At 38.3% G+C, this 16,106-nt stretch overlaps 1 protein-coding gene across 1 annotated transcript in view; it reads left to right on the top strand.

Moving 5' to 3' along the window:
* bmp8 (bone morphogenetic protein 8 (osteogenic protein 2)) overlaps positions 1 to 16,106 on the top strand; it is a 34,685-nt gene that overhangs the window by 10,233 nt on the left and 8,346 nt on the right. The window contains exons 2-3 of the mRNA XM_002941651.5: positions 11,108 to 11,300; positions 11,378 to 11,526. Coding sequence (XP_002941697.3) covers positions 11,108 to 11,300; positions 11,378 to 11,526 — 342 coding nt within the window. The remainder of the gene's footprint in view (positions 1 to 11,107; positions 11,301 to 11,377; positions 11,527 to 16,106) is intronic.

The following is a 16,106-nucleotide window of genomic DNA, read 5'->3' as shown; positions in this document are numbered from 1 at the left end:
AATGTACAATGCATTTTTTCCATGTATTTTTGGACTCTTTATTTGTGATGTGGTTCATCACTCCGAAGCTCCTTTTAATTTAGTGTCTAAATTCTCCGCACAACAGCTTAGACTGGTAATTATAGTAGATGTGTCATTTACAGAGGAGGAAACTTACAAAGTGAGCTTACACTATGAAGTGGCCAGCAATTCAACGACAATGCCAGCAGGCACCTTGCATCTAGGCAGTGGCGAAACCAGAAGGGGCCCACTGTGATAGACATTTCTTTGTAAACATATATTAAAGTCTCTTCCATTGGGAACCCTATTCCTCTTACCTCCCCCCCCTCTCTTTAGCTACGCCCCTGCATCTAGGGTACATAAATACGGTCAAATCCAATAATAGGTCACACTAAGTAAAATGGACAACAGAAATAAAATATTGCTACCCTCTGATTTATGCTATACATATTGAAATAATGCAAATTTATATTCTCCATCTTGCACCCAAGCAAGTAAGAAACACATTTTTGCCATTGTCAAATACGCAGCGTATATACACATATCCAATAAAAGCGCCGCACTTCCGCATTTCCCGGCTTAGACGTAGTCGACCAGAAGTCCAGGGAGGATCAACTGGTAGACCACGATCTACGTTTTGGCCACCCCTGCACTAACCTATAAAGTAGCAATTAGTTTGTCAGTCTGCTACAAGCTAGGTTGGTATTGTAAGTTAACCTAGAATTATAAACCAAAAGAGGTGTGTATAAGGACAATAATTAAAATGTTTTACTCTCTATAACAATTTATTTAATAATCCACAATGCAGTGTAAGAGCATCATTAATTACACATGTTCAAAGATTGTTGTAGTTGTTTGTAAATGTTCCTTCCACTGAAACAATGTAGCAGTTTGCTCTTCTCCAGTCAAAACTTTGCTGCCCACAATAGCTACTGCTACATTTTTTCAGTGGTATCAGTCAGGGTGAGCAGTGCAGAGAACAGCTAATGACAGGCAGATAATGCTTTCAATAACAATTATATTTAAAAATAATTTTAAAATGATTGAAAATAAGTAAATATCTATCTATCTTTTATCATCTATCTATATTTAAAAGCACAATGTAAAGAGGCATTAACACACATACATAAATGATTAAATATACAGTTTATTCTCAAAAGTAACAGCATTGTGCTTGAATGCGTTTTACCCTGTTATATATTACAGGTATTTATTTTACTGGCATAAGTTTACAGCTAAAATCTCACAACTTATTTATCAAAGTTCAATGCCAACTGACATTCTAAGCGTTAGACATACTGTATACCTTAAACATCACGAGCGGATGATGAGCGGATTATGCTGTTTATCACTTGTACTGGAATGCGTCACTGCAATTTTTGACCACAAAAGTCGACAAAAAGAGTATAGCAAAAGTAATGTAAAACATGTAGTCAAAGTGCCAAAGAAATATGTCCATTTGCTTTTATAATAGATCCTTAAGACTGACTGTACAACAAAAGAATGAAATTATCATTTTGTATGTTTTTTTTAATATTTAGCTGTCACATTTTAGACAAGTGAACATCAGCTCAACTGACAGCTTGGCATGGCCCCCTCTAACAAATGTCAACTTTTCCTTTCCACCATATGTCTTTATAGAGGTTAACACTCTTGCCAGTGAATGCAAGGCTCCTATGTAAATGATTATCATTCTCAAACCTTTAGCAGTGGATGGGGTGGGTCTAGTCACCTTTAACCCCTTGCCTGCTGGAGCGTTTTGCCCAGACAGTATTCCAGAAAGGTAAAGGGTCTATGGAATGGTCTATGGCAAGCAAGCAGTTAATATACAGTCCATGACCAAAGTCTATACAGCCAAATGTCAGCATTGGTTTGGTACTTTTGATAACCTAATTACCATTACTTTAAGGATATGTTAAAGGAAAACTAAGTAATTTGCACATATTTTAAATCTATTTAAATTTGAGTTGAGTGGAGTTGAGTGAAAAAAGCTTATTCTGCACTTTTAGGGTCCACGTTGGTCAGCAGACCCCCCCCCAGTGTTGTTCAACACAGATGGACTACATTTATTATAATTAGTGATAAGCGAATCTGTCCCGTTTCGCTTCACTGAAAAATTCGCAAAACTGAGGAAAAATTTGTGAAACATGGCTACCGCACAACTTTTTTGACATGACTTATTTTTACATGACCATGACTTTTTTACACAACCACAATGTATTTGACGCAGCCGCAACTTTTTTTATGCAGCCGTGAGTTTTTTGCTGTGATTTTGCCACAACCATATTTTATTGGCCACAAATGCAGAATTTCACTGCGAATCCATGGCTGATGAAAAATTTTGCTCATCTCTAATTGTCATTTCTAGTCACAAGTGGAGGGGCCCTGGCTGCTAAAGGCTGCCATAGACCGATTCGCCAGCTTATCGGCCTGTGTATGGGCACTAACGACAGGCCTGCCCGACCGATATCTGGCCTGAAATCGTCCAGAAATCGATCGAGCAGGTTAAAAAATTAGTTGGATCGGGGACCACATCGGCTCATTGTTGCAGTCCCCAAAGCGACGAACGCCTATACCAGTCGTTCTAATTTGATTGTTTGGCCCCAGTAGGTGGGGATATCAGGAGAAAATCCACTTGCCAAGCGAGTGGATCTTAGCGTGTATGGCCACCTTCAGACCTTACAGTAGATTACAAGCTGATGTGAGGCTGGTATTGTGCTTTAGTTATAAAATAGTGCTACACAACGCATAAACACAAACAGTGGTACAATTTATTAAAAAGTATAACAATAAGAATAAATATGTAAATGCCACAAGTTTCAGTAAACTGTTTAAATGAGGTCCCTGCTCGGAAGATGTTACAATTACAATCTATATGGAAAGGACAGACAAAAACAAAACAAAGTCAGGTTGAGCCAGGTTTGTGTTGTGGTTGAAAAAGACTGTTCAAATGTTTCCTCTAGAAGGTAATTCTTTAGGAGGTTTGAGATAGAGTAAGGTGGCCATATATGGGCAGATTCAGCTGCCGATTCAGGTCCTTCAGACCAATTCAGCAACTTATTTGTCCATGTATGGGCAACCCTGACAGGCCTACCAGACCGATGTCTGACCTAAAATTGTCCCGATCTCACTATGGTAGGTTTGATTCTCCAGTCGGATTGTGGACTGCATCAGCTCCTTGATACGGTCTTCGGCCTGATGGCCCATATACCTGCTGTTAGTCTGACATCAATGGTAGGAAATACGGTTGCCAGTTGTCTGGTTTTGACTCAGACAGCCCGGTTTTCGGAAGGTAACATTGACATTGAACTCAGTAACATTCAGCCAATTGTCGATCGCCGCATCATAGCCCTGCCCCAGTGAGATCACGGTTCCGCCTCCTCCCTGCCCCCCGTGATGTCACCCCTGACTGGCTAAGAAAGCCAGCAGAGGTGTATCTAGTATAAATAGATATAAAGCAAACCTAGTAGGAAAGCTTTTGGAAGGGGTAATAAGGAAAAGAAAAACTTTGCAAATCACAACACTGTGAGTTTGTGCCAGCATGGTTTTATGTGTAACTATTTTGTTTTATGCCAAACTAGTAAGCAGGAACCTCAACTCTGGGATGGCAGTGGATGTCATCTACTTAGACTTTGCTAAAGCGTTTGATATAATACTGCACAGAAAGTTAATGATCAAATTGAGGAATATTGGCCTAGAACATAATATCTGTAATTGGATAGAGAATTGGCTGAAGGATAGATTACAAAGAGTGGTGGTAAATGGAACATTTTCTAATTGGGCCAGTGTTGTTAGTGGAGTACTGCAGGGGTCAGTCCTTGGGCCTTTGCTTTTTAACTTGTTTATTAATGACCTGGAGGTGGGCATAGAGAGTACTGTTTCTATTTTTGCTGATGACACTAAATTGTGCAAAACTATAAGTTCCATGCAGGATGCTGCCACTTTGCAGAGCAATTTAACAAAATTGGAAAACTGGGCAGCAAAATGGAAAATGAGGTTAAATATTGAAATAATATAAATGTAAGTTACACACTAAATGTAAATGGTAGTGTGTTGGAGGGATCCTTAAAGGGGTTGTTAACCTTGAAATTAACTTTAATTGTGATGTGGACATTGATATTCTGAGGCAATTTGCAATTGGTTTTCATTTTTTATTTTTTGTAGTTTTTCAGTTATTTAGCATTTTGTTTAGTATGAGGCAGCCTGTGGATTTAAGTTCCAGCAGAATGGAATCCATACAGCAAACATAGTGGTTCTGGGGGGGAAGGGTGTTAGGGTACAAGGGCCCAGATTATGGGGTCTACTGTATGGTAATCCCCCCTCCCCAGTCAGCTGTAGCAGCGGGGGGAGAGCAGTTGAGGCCCTTCAGGCATGGGGCAGTTAAATCTAAAAGTGGATTAAACAAATGTCCAGTATTATTACTGCAATGTGTCATTAAGAGCTCGCTCATCAACAGTAGGTAATGAAGCCACCTCCACAAAGGTACCATATCAAACAAAAAATCCACTAGGGAGCATGTGTGCAAAAAAAGTATCAAAGATTTCACTTTGACACAGCAACCAAATATACATCACATTTAGAGAACCAGACTCCCTACACGCTGAAGTATAACTAGTGTTCGCATGTCAAAACATAGTATGGTTCCTCTATTGCCCGGGGGTGGAAAAATTAGAGGCTGTTTTAGTATTTTTCTGTTTTGAAGATGACTTGGCTCTTCCAATTACAAGACTTGTCATCTTTAACTGATTGCATATGTGCACGGAGATGTTTTTTTCTTGTGGTGATATTACAATAAACGATTTCAGATTTATGAATCATTTCCTTCTTAGTAGATGGTGTATGGCCACTGTGTACTTATGAATATGTCTTTTATTCATTTATTCAATGAGAATTGTTTGGCAAAACATCTTAGGCTGTGGCATCACTTGTAGCACAGACTTATAATTCTGATTCTGTTGTTGTAAAATCAAATCCTTGTAAACAGTCAGCAATTGTGTCTTTCTAATAACATTATGTACCCGCTAATTACACTATGGTGCTCACTACTGCATGGGTAGGGTAGAAAGATATAGAGGGGTTACATAAGTATAATATCAACAACTAATAAAAATAGCATAGGAGAGGTCTTTGGATGCCTATTCTAGTTTTATTGTTTGTGTTAAATGGCTGTAAAGACTCATGCTTCAGGTGATAAACAGATTATGCAAAGAACTTGTTGGAGGGATAAAATATTCATTTTTCCTGAATGTGTAATTAAAGTCACATTCATTTTGGCAATGTTGTTTTCTCATTTGTGCCTAGTTCAGAATAATGCAATTCCATTTGGGAGTGTAAAATACGGGTTTTTGAATGAGGGAAACAATGTTTTTCTTAATACTTCTATAAGATGAGATGTGATGTGTGCCTTTAAAGAAGAATTATATACTGAAGCAGAGATGTTCAGCAGCCATATTGCAGTAAATAGCCATGCCATCAAAGTGGTTCACAGGAGATCACCATCTTGACTTTTGTTAGGCCATATTTTGAGTTTCAGTGACACTGCACATGTTCAGTGTGGTTTGGGCTGCTGTTAAGAAACAAAGCTTAGGGATCATAGCAAATCATTAAGCGGAAACTGAGGTTCATATGTCATAGATGCTGATTGTATGGATATGATTACCCTGGGCAATATTGATGTGCAGGTCTAGGTGTGTTTTGTCTTTGCTGAATCAGTTATATCATGTGACTTTAAAGCAGTTATAGCGGCACACAATGTTCCTTTTGGCTAACTCTCAGAGTTCATAGTTTATGTTACACTCCAATCAAGTGATGTGTGTGCCGGCCTGATACCCACGGGTTTAACTGCAGGTCAAGCAGGTTCGGGCTGACCTCGGCACATCATTTGCGGGTCGCAGGTGGGTTTGGTTGAGGTCTTTTGCCTGCTCTCCCCACCTGTGACTGTACTCTGCTGAGTTGCGCTTTCAGCTTTATAAGCACACCCCTGCTCCGCCGTGCCCATTTTGTGAAATCATCAGTGGGGCGGGAGCAGGTCTATAAATACAGGGGAAACACCGGGTCAGGTAGGGTTCGGGTTGGGAGTGGGCGGGTTAGTGTCGGGTGCGGGAATACTGTCTGATTGCTGTGACTGTTTACAGTTGTGTGAGCTTTAAATGGTATCAGTACTGAGATTAACTGTCAATGGCATTATTCGCACCTCAGCTTCAGGTTGTAAGTGCCTGTAAGACCCTGCATTGTTCAAGCCTATATCGGCCATCCGCATAGGCCAGAAAAATTCTGGCCCTCGGTACCACAGAAGTTGGACAGCACTAATGTAGGCTATGCAGCCAGCTGGACCACAGGCTGAACAGATGAATACACTACCTATTCATACCCTTTCTGTTGTTATATTTGTTTGAGCAAAAAGCCCAAATTATTGGAATAGCAATGCAGGACCAGACTGGGGTTCAAAATAGCCCCTGGCATACCAAGTATGCAGAGGCCAAACAGCACACCCAGCCTAATAAATAGTGACTGTCTATTGCATCTAACAGCAGCCTCTGTGGAATTGGCCAGAATCCACAGATTACCAGCTCAGGCCTGCACCAGGGACTGTGAATCTTCCAAAGTCCCATGCACTCACAATATGGTACAACAGCAGGTGAAATTGTCAAATGTCTAATCATCTGTGATCCAACAAGATTGCAGGATGGTCTGAAAAAATGGCCCTTTGACCTGACCTACATTTCCCAATGGTCAGAATGGCTGATATTAAATTATTAAACTTCTGTAAATGTAGGCATATCCATTTCTAGGGAGATCAAGGTGGAATTATTTTTTAACGTAAGAAAGTGTGCCCAGGCTGATCCATAGCCACAAATCAGGAGCTTTAATATATAAGGTTCGGTTAGAATAATGAAAATAAAAATCTGATTGCAATGAACATCTGGAATGGGTCAAACTGTGCTCATATTGCTACACAACCACAAGTCAGATCATATTTAAGCACCCTGCGAGAGGCCCATATGACAAAACATTGTTGAAGCTTCACAGAACCCAAAGTAAGGGCATATCAACAAATATTTTTTAGATATTCTACCTCAAACATTGTTTATTGATCAGAAAAAAGAGTAAGACCACTTGAAAAACCCCAGGGGATGAGAGGGTAAAACCACCAGGCCCTTTTCTGGTAAACTACTGGCTAGTTAATAGGGTTCTAACAGGGTGATTAGTACATTGCTCCTCAGGTTACTCCCTTCATCAGCCACATGGAATATTATGCAATAAGAAAAACAGATTTAGCCTGTAAAATAATAATATTGAACAACGCTCTCTTCTTTAGCTTGTGCATAAATAAATGAATGTATTCTGAATTATGTGTAGAGTAATTATTTGTGTAGCTGTAGTTTCCTCAACCTGTTTATTTTTTAGGAATCTTTTTTTTTTTTAAACCTTGCTATACGTAGAGTTGTCTATTTTTTGGGTCACATATTTCACTTATCAGCGCTACTTAAATAGTTTTGCTCTAAAGAAGTGAGTCCAAGTCAGAAATGTGAATTCTTATCTCTGTTTAGAGCACTTACAGAGATCAAATTGAGTGTTTAGAAATGGGTCCAGAACTGTAGAACACATCAGACCAGCACTGATGACTAAATGGAAAATACCAGTATAAATAAACCCCTGAGCATGAAACTATGAATGGATAACTTCTTCAAAGATCAATTGCAACTTTAATTTCTGGGAAACTGTTGATTTTCTTTTCCGTTTCTTCTTTGTTATTGTATGGAAGACCCCATGCAATACTGAGTTTGTTAAACCAACTCTGCTCCCCAACATTCTGCAATTGAAACAGATTTCTATCGATAACGTTTATGGATTACTGTTTATTAAGGTTAATGAGGCAGGAAATTAGTTTGCAAGAAAGCATCCTAGTGATTCTATTCAGAATGATGCTATAAATATAAATTGCATGATTCTGGGGCCCCTGATCAGACACTAGTAGTGCCTGTCTGATAACCCTTCAGTGGTAATAAAAATCCAGTTATCACTGTGATCCTTTGGCCAAACTGCATCATACAGCCTGTTCTGACTGTTCAGCTCTTGGCCATTTTAAATAAGGCGCAAGGCCCATTAAAGGACAATGAAAGGTTAATATAAATTAAAGGCATTCTTTTTAAGTATTTACTGCATATCTAAATTCCCAGATCCCTGCTTGCTTCTCTGAGATATGGTGCTGGCAGCCTACAGCAGTGTGAAGACTACAGTGACATCACTGAAATCTCTCTGTCCTTCCTGTAGGCTGCCAGCGGCAGCCTTCCTATTCTCTGAGCATGTGTGTAACCTGATCCTGTCTCCTGTTCTGAGCTACACATGCCCACCAGCCAATCAGAAGCGGATCTGGCAGAGGGGAGGGGGGGAGGGAATGAAACACATGTGCAGTATGAAGCAAGGAGGGAAAGGAAGGGAGAATACCTTTTTAGAGATGGCTGCCTGTTCTAAAAAATGTGAAGTAAGTGTGACTGAGTAAATATTTGATTAGGTGAGCTAAAAGTGTGGTGTTTTTACTAAACAATATGAGGACTATTGGGCAGTATGCTTTTAAAATTTTGACTTGCATTCTCCTTTAATCTATTGAGCCAAAGATTATACACATTGAAGTAATCATTTAACATCACGCTTGTTTGTAAATTTCACAATTCTGATCAGACAGAGGCAGATCGAAATCAGTTTTGTTAAACATTAGGTATTTGGTTTTTTTCAGCTTTATACTAATTTACACATAGGGTGAGTATAAATGATCTAAAAGATCAGAACATAGTTTCTGTCCGATGCTTTATTAGTCCTTACGTATTCTCTATGTACATAGATTTTTAATAGATGGCTTTGTTGCTAATAATGTTATTTTGTGAAGGCCCATTGTTGTTGAGGCCACTTTACCACAATTGCAGTATCTCTCTACTTCCTGTTAGGTTTAAAGAATAAAAACTAATTTATTTCATATATTTTATTATTTCATAATCTGTTTCATAAGAACCCATGGTTCAGTAAGCCATTTCTGCAATTAACACTTTTCCACAGTAAATGTAATATACATTTACAGTAGTTTTAAAGGGTCACTATATCTTTCTTTTTTTTTATAAAAAGAGAATGTATGATTTTGTTTTTCTCTCCCAGTTTCTATGATATTATAATTGTCTCAGTTTGAAGTTTAGGGTGCAAATTTCTTATACAGGTGTGGGACCTATTATCCAGAATGCTAGGGACCTGGGGTTTACCGAATAAAGGATCTTTTTGTAATTTAGATCTTCTTCCCTAAAGGGATTCTGTCATATTTTTATGGTGTACTTTTTCTAAATTACACTGTTTACATAGCAAATAATTCACTTTGCCATTTAAAATTTTATTCTTGAACCAACAAATGTTTGAGTTTTCAGAAGGAGCCAGCACTACACATTAAAACTGATTTCAGGTAACCTATTGTTTCTCCTACTGCCATTTAACTGGAGGAGTCCCAAGCTGGATTTCTTACTATTGAGTGCTATCCTGATAGCCATCGAATAGGAATGATAGTGAATGCTATTCTGCTGATCAGCTGCTGGGAGGGGGTTATATCACTCCAACTTGCAGCTCAGCAGTAAAGTGTGAGCACAAGTTACATGGCTGTAGAACCCTGGGAAATGAAGAATATGGGTATGCATTTCTGCACCAAAATCAACTCCATGTGCCTGCAAATGATGCCAGTGTAGAAAACAAAGGGATCTGTGTTTATCTGCAGGCCAAGAATCAGCCCTGTGTGGCATTAGCCTAAAGGTGGCCATACAGGTTCAGATTTTAATCTTCTTCAGACGAACATTCGGAAATCAAATGTACATTTAAATGCAACAATCTAAAACTAACATTCAGACTGAAATTGTAGGATAAAGCCCTAAAAAAAACAAATTGGAGGATGTTCTGAACATGAAATAGTTGGCAGACATCAATCATATCTTAGTCTCATATCTTAAAATTGAGTCTATGGGAGATGGCCTTCCTGTAATTTGGAGCTTTCTGGATAATGGGTATCCAAATACGGAACCTATACCTGTTCTTTTTTCCCCCTTAAATAAAAGGACACATTTGTAATGCTTTTCTGGCTCCAATATGCATGTTTGAAATGATGCAAAAAATAAAGTATTTATAATTTTGAAGAAAAAAAGGTTACCCTGGCTTACTATGTTTGTTATTTTATAATAAGTTCTATCTTCTAGCTACAGTATACATCCTATGTGTATTTACAGTCGTTTTCAATATATGTCAACATTTGGCAAAGATTTCTGTTTTGCAAACCACATAAAAGAATTTCCAAATGTAAACTCATTACTTTATTCTCTGGGGAGGAAATGGATTCTGAGCTTTGGAATATTGGGTATTTCGGCTACGATTCCACAAATTAGCATATTCTGTGTATAGACCCTATTGTTATTTCATAACAGTGTATTAGGACGCAGCTCCTGCACCTTAAGGAAAAATACAATATTTATGAGCCCAGAAGAAAACAATCAAAATAAATAATTCAGTGTGGCATTTTCAAAAGCACATTTTGAGGGAAACGTGAAAATAAATAAATTCTACCGCAGAAGAGTAAAAAAAACAAAAAACCTAGAAATCAAAATATAATCATATTTACCCTTTTACTGTTCAGTTGTTTAGATGACAAAGCCAGGCCACAGCCCCATGTGGTTTCCACATCCAAAGAAGGCCCTGCCTGTTGGAGATTACAAGATACACAATGTCCAGTACAGATTTTATTTTGAAAGTACAATTACAAGTGTGGGTTATTTTTGTCCCCTGTTGTTGTTCAACAATGGAAAGGATGATTTATCAAAATGGTATTCTATATATTTATATATATTTATATTCTATATCATATAAAAGGTATAAAAGCAGTCCTTATCTATAACAGTCATGCAATATAACCAATTCTCATATAGAGCGGAAAAAAAACAAAAAAAATACTTGGATTTGGAAATAAAGATCATCTAAAAATAACCTAGGTAGGGCTTGTAGCCACAAACCTCAGACTGGGAGCAAGCAATGTGTCTTACAGCACAGTAGGGCTGAGTGCAATTCAAACCTGCCATTTCTTTTCCAGTTGAACACGACAGAGATATCTTCCAACAGAAGCCCTACTGGAAAGAGTTCAAGTTTGACATGACCCAAATCCCCACAGGGGAGTCTGTGACGGTAGCAGAGTTCCGCCTATTCAAGATGCGCAGCTTTTTACGTAATCTAAATCGCACACTTCACATCAGTCTTTTTGAGATAAAGAAGGAAAGGGGCCATAGGTACATATTCTCCTCTACTTCCCTTTGTATAATCCTGCTGAATGCCTTATTGTAACTCCAGACCATTCTCTTCATAGGGAGCCGGAATTAACCCTACTGGACCATGAAAGCACCCTGGCTGGGGATGAAGGGTGGTTGGTGTTTGATGTCACAGCTGCCAGTAATCACTGGTTACTCAACTCCAAAAATAACTTAGGAATCCGTCTCTATGTGGAGACTGATCAAGGTATGGCGAACAAACACACTGGGGGAAACTGGCAACTGGCATATGGGCACGTTTCTCAGTCCTTCTCAAGCATGTAAACAAGTCAGCTTTTGATTAAATTTGAAGTTAACTTTATATTTTGAGGCTTAATATTTTTAGTAATTTTACACTTTGAAATAGTGTCATTTTAGGTGCACTTTACTAGAGGGTAGCAAAACTTTTAGGGGAGAATTCACAAAAGTTGAAATAGCTCTTTTTGGAGTAAAAGTGGTGGTAAAACTGGTGTAAAAAGCTTTCTCCATATTTCCAAACAGAAATCCGTCTAACTTACAACTCGCCTGCAATTTTTTAGTTTTTGGTGCATGACAGTAAAATTTACAGACACTTCTGTGAATTTGGCTTTTAAACAAAAAAAATGGCACAAAATCCCATTTTAAACATTTTAAAAATGGAGTAAAGCTCAGTGAAACTCTTCACCCCATGTCAATTCTCAAATCATCTACTTGTTTCCCCCAGTCTTCACTTTACACCTCTTGTAGGGGCACCATTGAGCGTCATTAGCATATTAATGAGGATCAGCCGCCTATTGTCAGTTTTTGTTTTAAGCTAGCCATACACACACCGTTATAATCATATTAAACATATGATTTTTGGACCTTGTGTGGGCTCCATATTATCCTCCCTGTAATTTTTGTACCATGGCGATCAGTTGTTTAATCAATTGGACAAAATCTGCACATATATTGTGTATTTGACAATATCCTCAGGGGACCAATTTGTTATTTGTCGGAAGAAGACTAAAATCTGAATGTGTATGGCCTCCTTAACCATAGAACAATAGGTGCAAAATGCCTCATTAACATTTTCAAAAACAAGTAAAACATGGATTAAACAAAAAAGTGTAATCTATACAATCTTATATATAAAATGTTTTTATCTCACATTTGCATTATTATGCTAGTTTAGTAAAATATTGAATACATCTTTATTTAAAGGAAAACAAAAGCATCCCTGGCAAATTTTTAGTTTTAGCAGCAGTGCCCCATCTGTAATCACTTCACTGACACTTGCCCCAACCTATCTGTGCCACTATAAAATGTCCAAAGGGGTTGAGGAGACTGCCTCATATGTATGAAAATAGACCAAAGGGATGCTGGGAACAAATTCCTTAAGGCTCTTAAAAAAAATCCCATTTACATGGGTTTATCCTATAGGCTAAAGCTTACCCACTGGGTTTTTGAAGCAAAAGCCAGGATAATAGCTGATCAGATTCCCAACTACAGACCGGTTTCGCCCTTGGTGACCTTTAGCCTATAGGCTAAACCCATGTAAATGGGATTTTTTTAAGAGCCTTAAGGAATTTGTTCCCAGAATCCCTTTGGTCTATTTGCATACGCATGAGGCGGTCTCCTCAACCCTTTTGACTTGTTTGTGAATCCCCACTCCTGGCTCTACATAAACCCTGCTCTACACTGATGAGCCCTAAGAAGGGCAAAACTGGTCTATAGTTGGAAATCAGCTATTATCCTGGCTTTTGCTTCAAAAACCCAGTGGGTGAGCTTTAGCCTATAGGATAAACCCATGTAAATGGGATTTGTTTAAGAGTCTTAAGGAATTTGTTCCCAGAATCTCTTTGGTCTATAAAATGTCCCAAACCAAAAAACTGCTTGAGAACATTGGCCACCAGCTTTAGCTGTGTCACTTCTGTTTCCAGCAGCCATCTTGGTGATCAGCAAGCAGCACATGCACACTGGCACTCCCCACCCCTCACTCTAATATATAGGCACACAAGGGCCCCCCCCCCAAAACATGCCGCCCTAGGGAGCCTATATATATAAATACAGCCCTGCATATAAGTCAGAAATCTACATAAAATCAGTGCTGGGCCAAGCTGGCCAGACATACAAAAATTCTGTAGATGTGGGACTTGGTTTCATGGTAGGCCGACAGATTTAATAAGAGCTAAAGACAAATTCAGAAAAAATGTTGGTAAAATGTCTTCTAAAAGACAAAATCTGAAAACTGTCTGTTTAAAAGACAAATTCACAGACAATTCTGGAGACAGAAGTTTGTGAATAAGGTAAAAAATCTGTCAAATCTATCTCCACTTTTACTTTGTCTCAATATTGCCACTAAGGGGGGAATTCACAAAAGTGGTGATATTCCGACAAAATAAAAGTGGAGATAGATTTGTCGGATTTTCCACCTAATTCACAAACATCTATCTCCACTTTTGTGAATTTGTCTTTTAAGCAGACAGTTTTCAGATTTTGTCATTTTCCCGACATTTTTTTTATGAATTTGCCTTTAGCTGTTAGTAAATCTGTCGGTGCCATCAAACCCAGTCCCACAGCTACAGGAGCCTTGGAATAAGGATTTTACCAGCAGGATTTTGCATTTCATATGCCATTTCCTGAGGGGTAATTTTAGTTTGCACAGGGAAACTATACATCATTTTTTCAGGACAATCTATCATTTTTTCTATATTTCTGTGTAATTCCACTTCTGTAACAAGATTTAAGGGTCTAAATAACTTATTCTCTAGCCCCTACTCATTACTGCTTGTAATAGCAATTATAAATACAAATAACTCAAAAACCATTACAAACTTGTAATAAATGTATATTGCAAAGCTGCTTAGAATTTTGGTTTCTTTTAATAGGCAAAAAATTATATTTTGAGTTGCCTTGTCCTTTAAAGAGGGGGCACTGCTGCTAAAACTAAAATTTTGCCTGAGAGGCTTTAATTTTCCTTTAAATAAAAATGAATATATTCATTTAAAATGTTATTATTGCCCCATTCATTAAGCTAAAACTAGCATAACAATGCAAATGTGAGGGAAAAACTTTTTTATATAAACCATATCAATTCAACTGTTTGTTTAATCAGTGTTTTACTTGTTTATAAAATGTCAATGAGGCTCACTTATCAACTTTCTCAGAGAATGTTGATAAATGGAGGATTCATTCTCCCTACTTATTAAACAGTCCCCCTAGTTATATAGGTCTTGAGCAAACATCAGGCTTCTCAGTTAGAATACACCAACTGCCACTATGTAGCAAATAAAAAACATCCTATAAGTGGGAGGAGGTAGGATAGCCTAGGGGTAGGGAGACCGCCCTGTGACGACGGGGTTGCAGGTTCAATTCCCTCCTCCGGGGTCCACCTCGTGACTGCCCTGGGCACAGTCACATAACCTCCCAACGTGAAGATATCAGCCTTTAGAAATAGGCTGGTGGAGCGACGTCCAGATTTTTTTTTCAGTGGCTGCATTTACATTTTCCACAAATCCTCTCTTTGCATTTTTAAGGGAATTGTGCTGTCTATGGCAGCTGAAAGCAACTGTCACAGCGAAAATCCGTTTCTTATCACTGGCAATAAGAAGCCAATTGATAGGTGAGCTGAGCTGCAGCACAGGGACAATGTGCAAGTGCATTTTAGGGTTATTTTTGGGAATTTGATTAGGATATATGGAAATCATCATAGAACAGAATCTACACTGGGGAGCTGATAGGAGAGTAATGGAGATATTCCCTGAGCCGTATAATAGTGCCCAGATGGTATGTAATACAGGCGATATCCTGTGAGCGCTATCTGTTATCCCCTGCTGGTATATGGTACAGGAGATTCACCCTACTTCTATGCATTATCAGTAACTCTTCAGCCAGAATATAGTTCAGCAGGGGGTACGCTAACCATTTAGCTGTTTTGTCCAGACAACTGCCCCAGTATTGAGTATGTTGCAGGCTACACTGATTCCCAAGCAGCCACGGCTCATGTATCTAAATGGATTACTAATGAACTCTGAGCAGCGAATTGCCTTTGCATCTTTATACAAAATAAATAATAAAGGGGTCAGGTTCCATTTGCCAAAACACTGTCCAGTCAGGGGTCGCATCACAAACTGGGCAAATTTTAATAAAAATGTTTACAATATATTCACACAAAATGTTATTATTGCGTCATTGATTAAGCTAAAATTTGCATAATTATGTAAATGTAAGGTAAAAACTTTTTATATATATAAATAATATATATTATAAAAGTAAAAACTTTTTAGGTATAAATTTAACTTTTTTTAATCAGTGTTTTACTTGTTTATATAATGTTAATGAGGCTTTTTGCACCTATTGTTCTAGGGTTAGACAGAAACTTGTCCCCTAACAATAAGCTGCTAATCCCCATTAATACAGTGGCTTGCAAAAGTATTCGGCCCCCTTGAACTTTTCCACATTTTGTCACATTACAGCCACAAACATGAATCAATTTTATTGGAATTCCACGTGAAAGACCAATACAAAGTGGTGTACACGTGAGAAGTGGAACGAAAATCATACATGATTCCAATCTTGGAAGAAAACCTCTTGGAGTCTGCAAAAGACTTGAAACATAAAGCCAGGGCAACAATGGAATGGTTTAAAACAAAACATATCCATGTGTTAGAATGGCCCAGTCAAAGTCCAGATCTAAATCCAATCGAGAATCTGTGGCAAGATCTGAAAACTGCTGTTCACAAACACTGTCCATCTAATCTGACTGAGCTGGAGCTGTTTTGCAGAAGAATGGGCAAGGATTTCAGTCTCTAGATGTGCAAAGCTGGT

Source organism: Xenopus tropicalis, chromosome 2 (assembly GCF_000004195.4).
Source record: "Xenopus tropicalis strain Nigerian chromosome 2, UCB_Xtro_10.0, whole genome shotgun sequence".
NCBI classification, from domain to species: domain Eukaryota; kingdom Metazoa; phylum Chordata; class Amphibia; order Anura; family Pipidae; genus Xenopus; species Xenopus tropicalis.
Note: the sequence above shows the minus strand (reverse complement) of the source record. Positions and strands in the feature narration are given on the sequence as shown.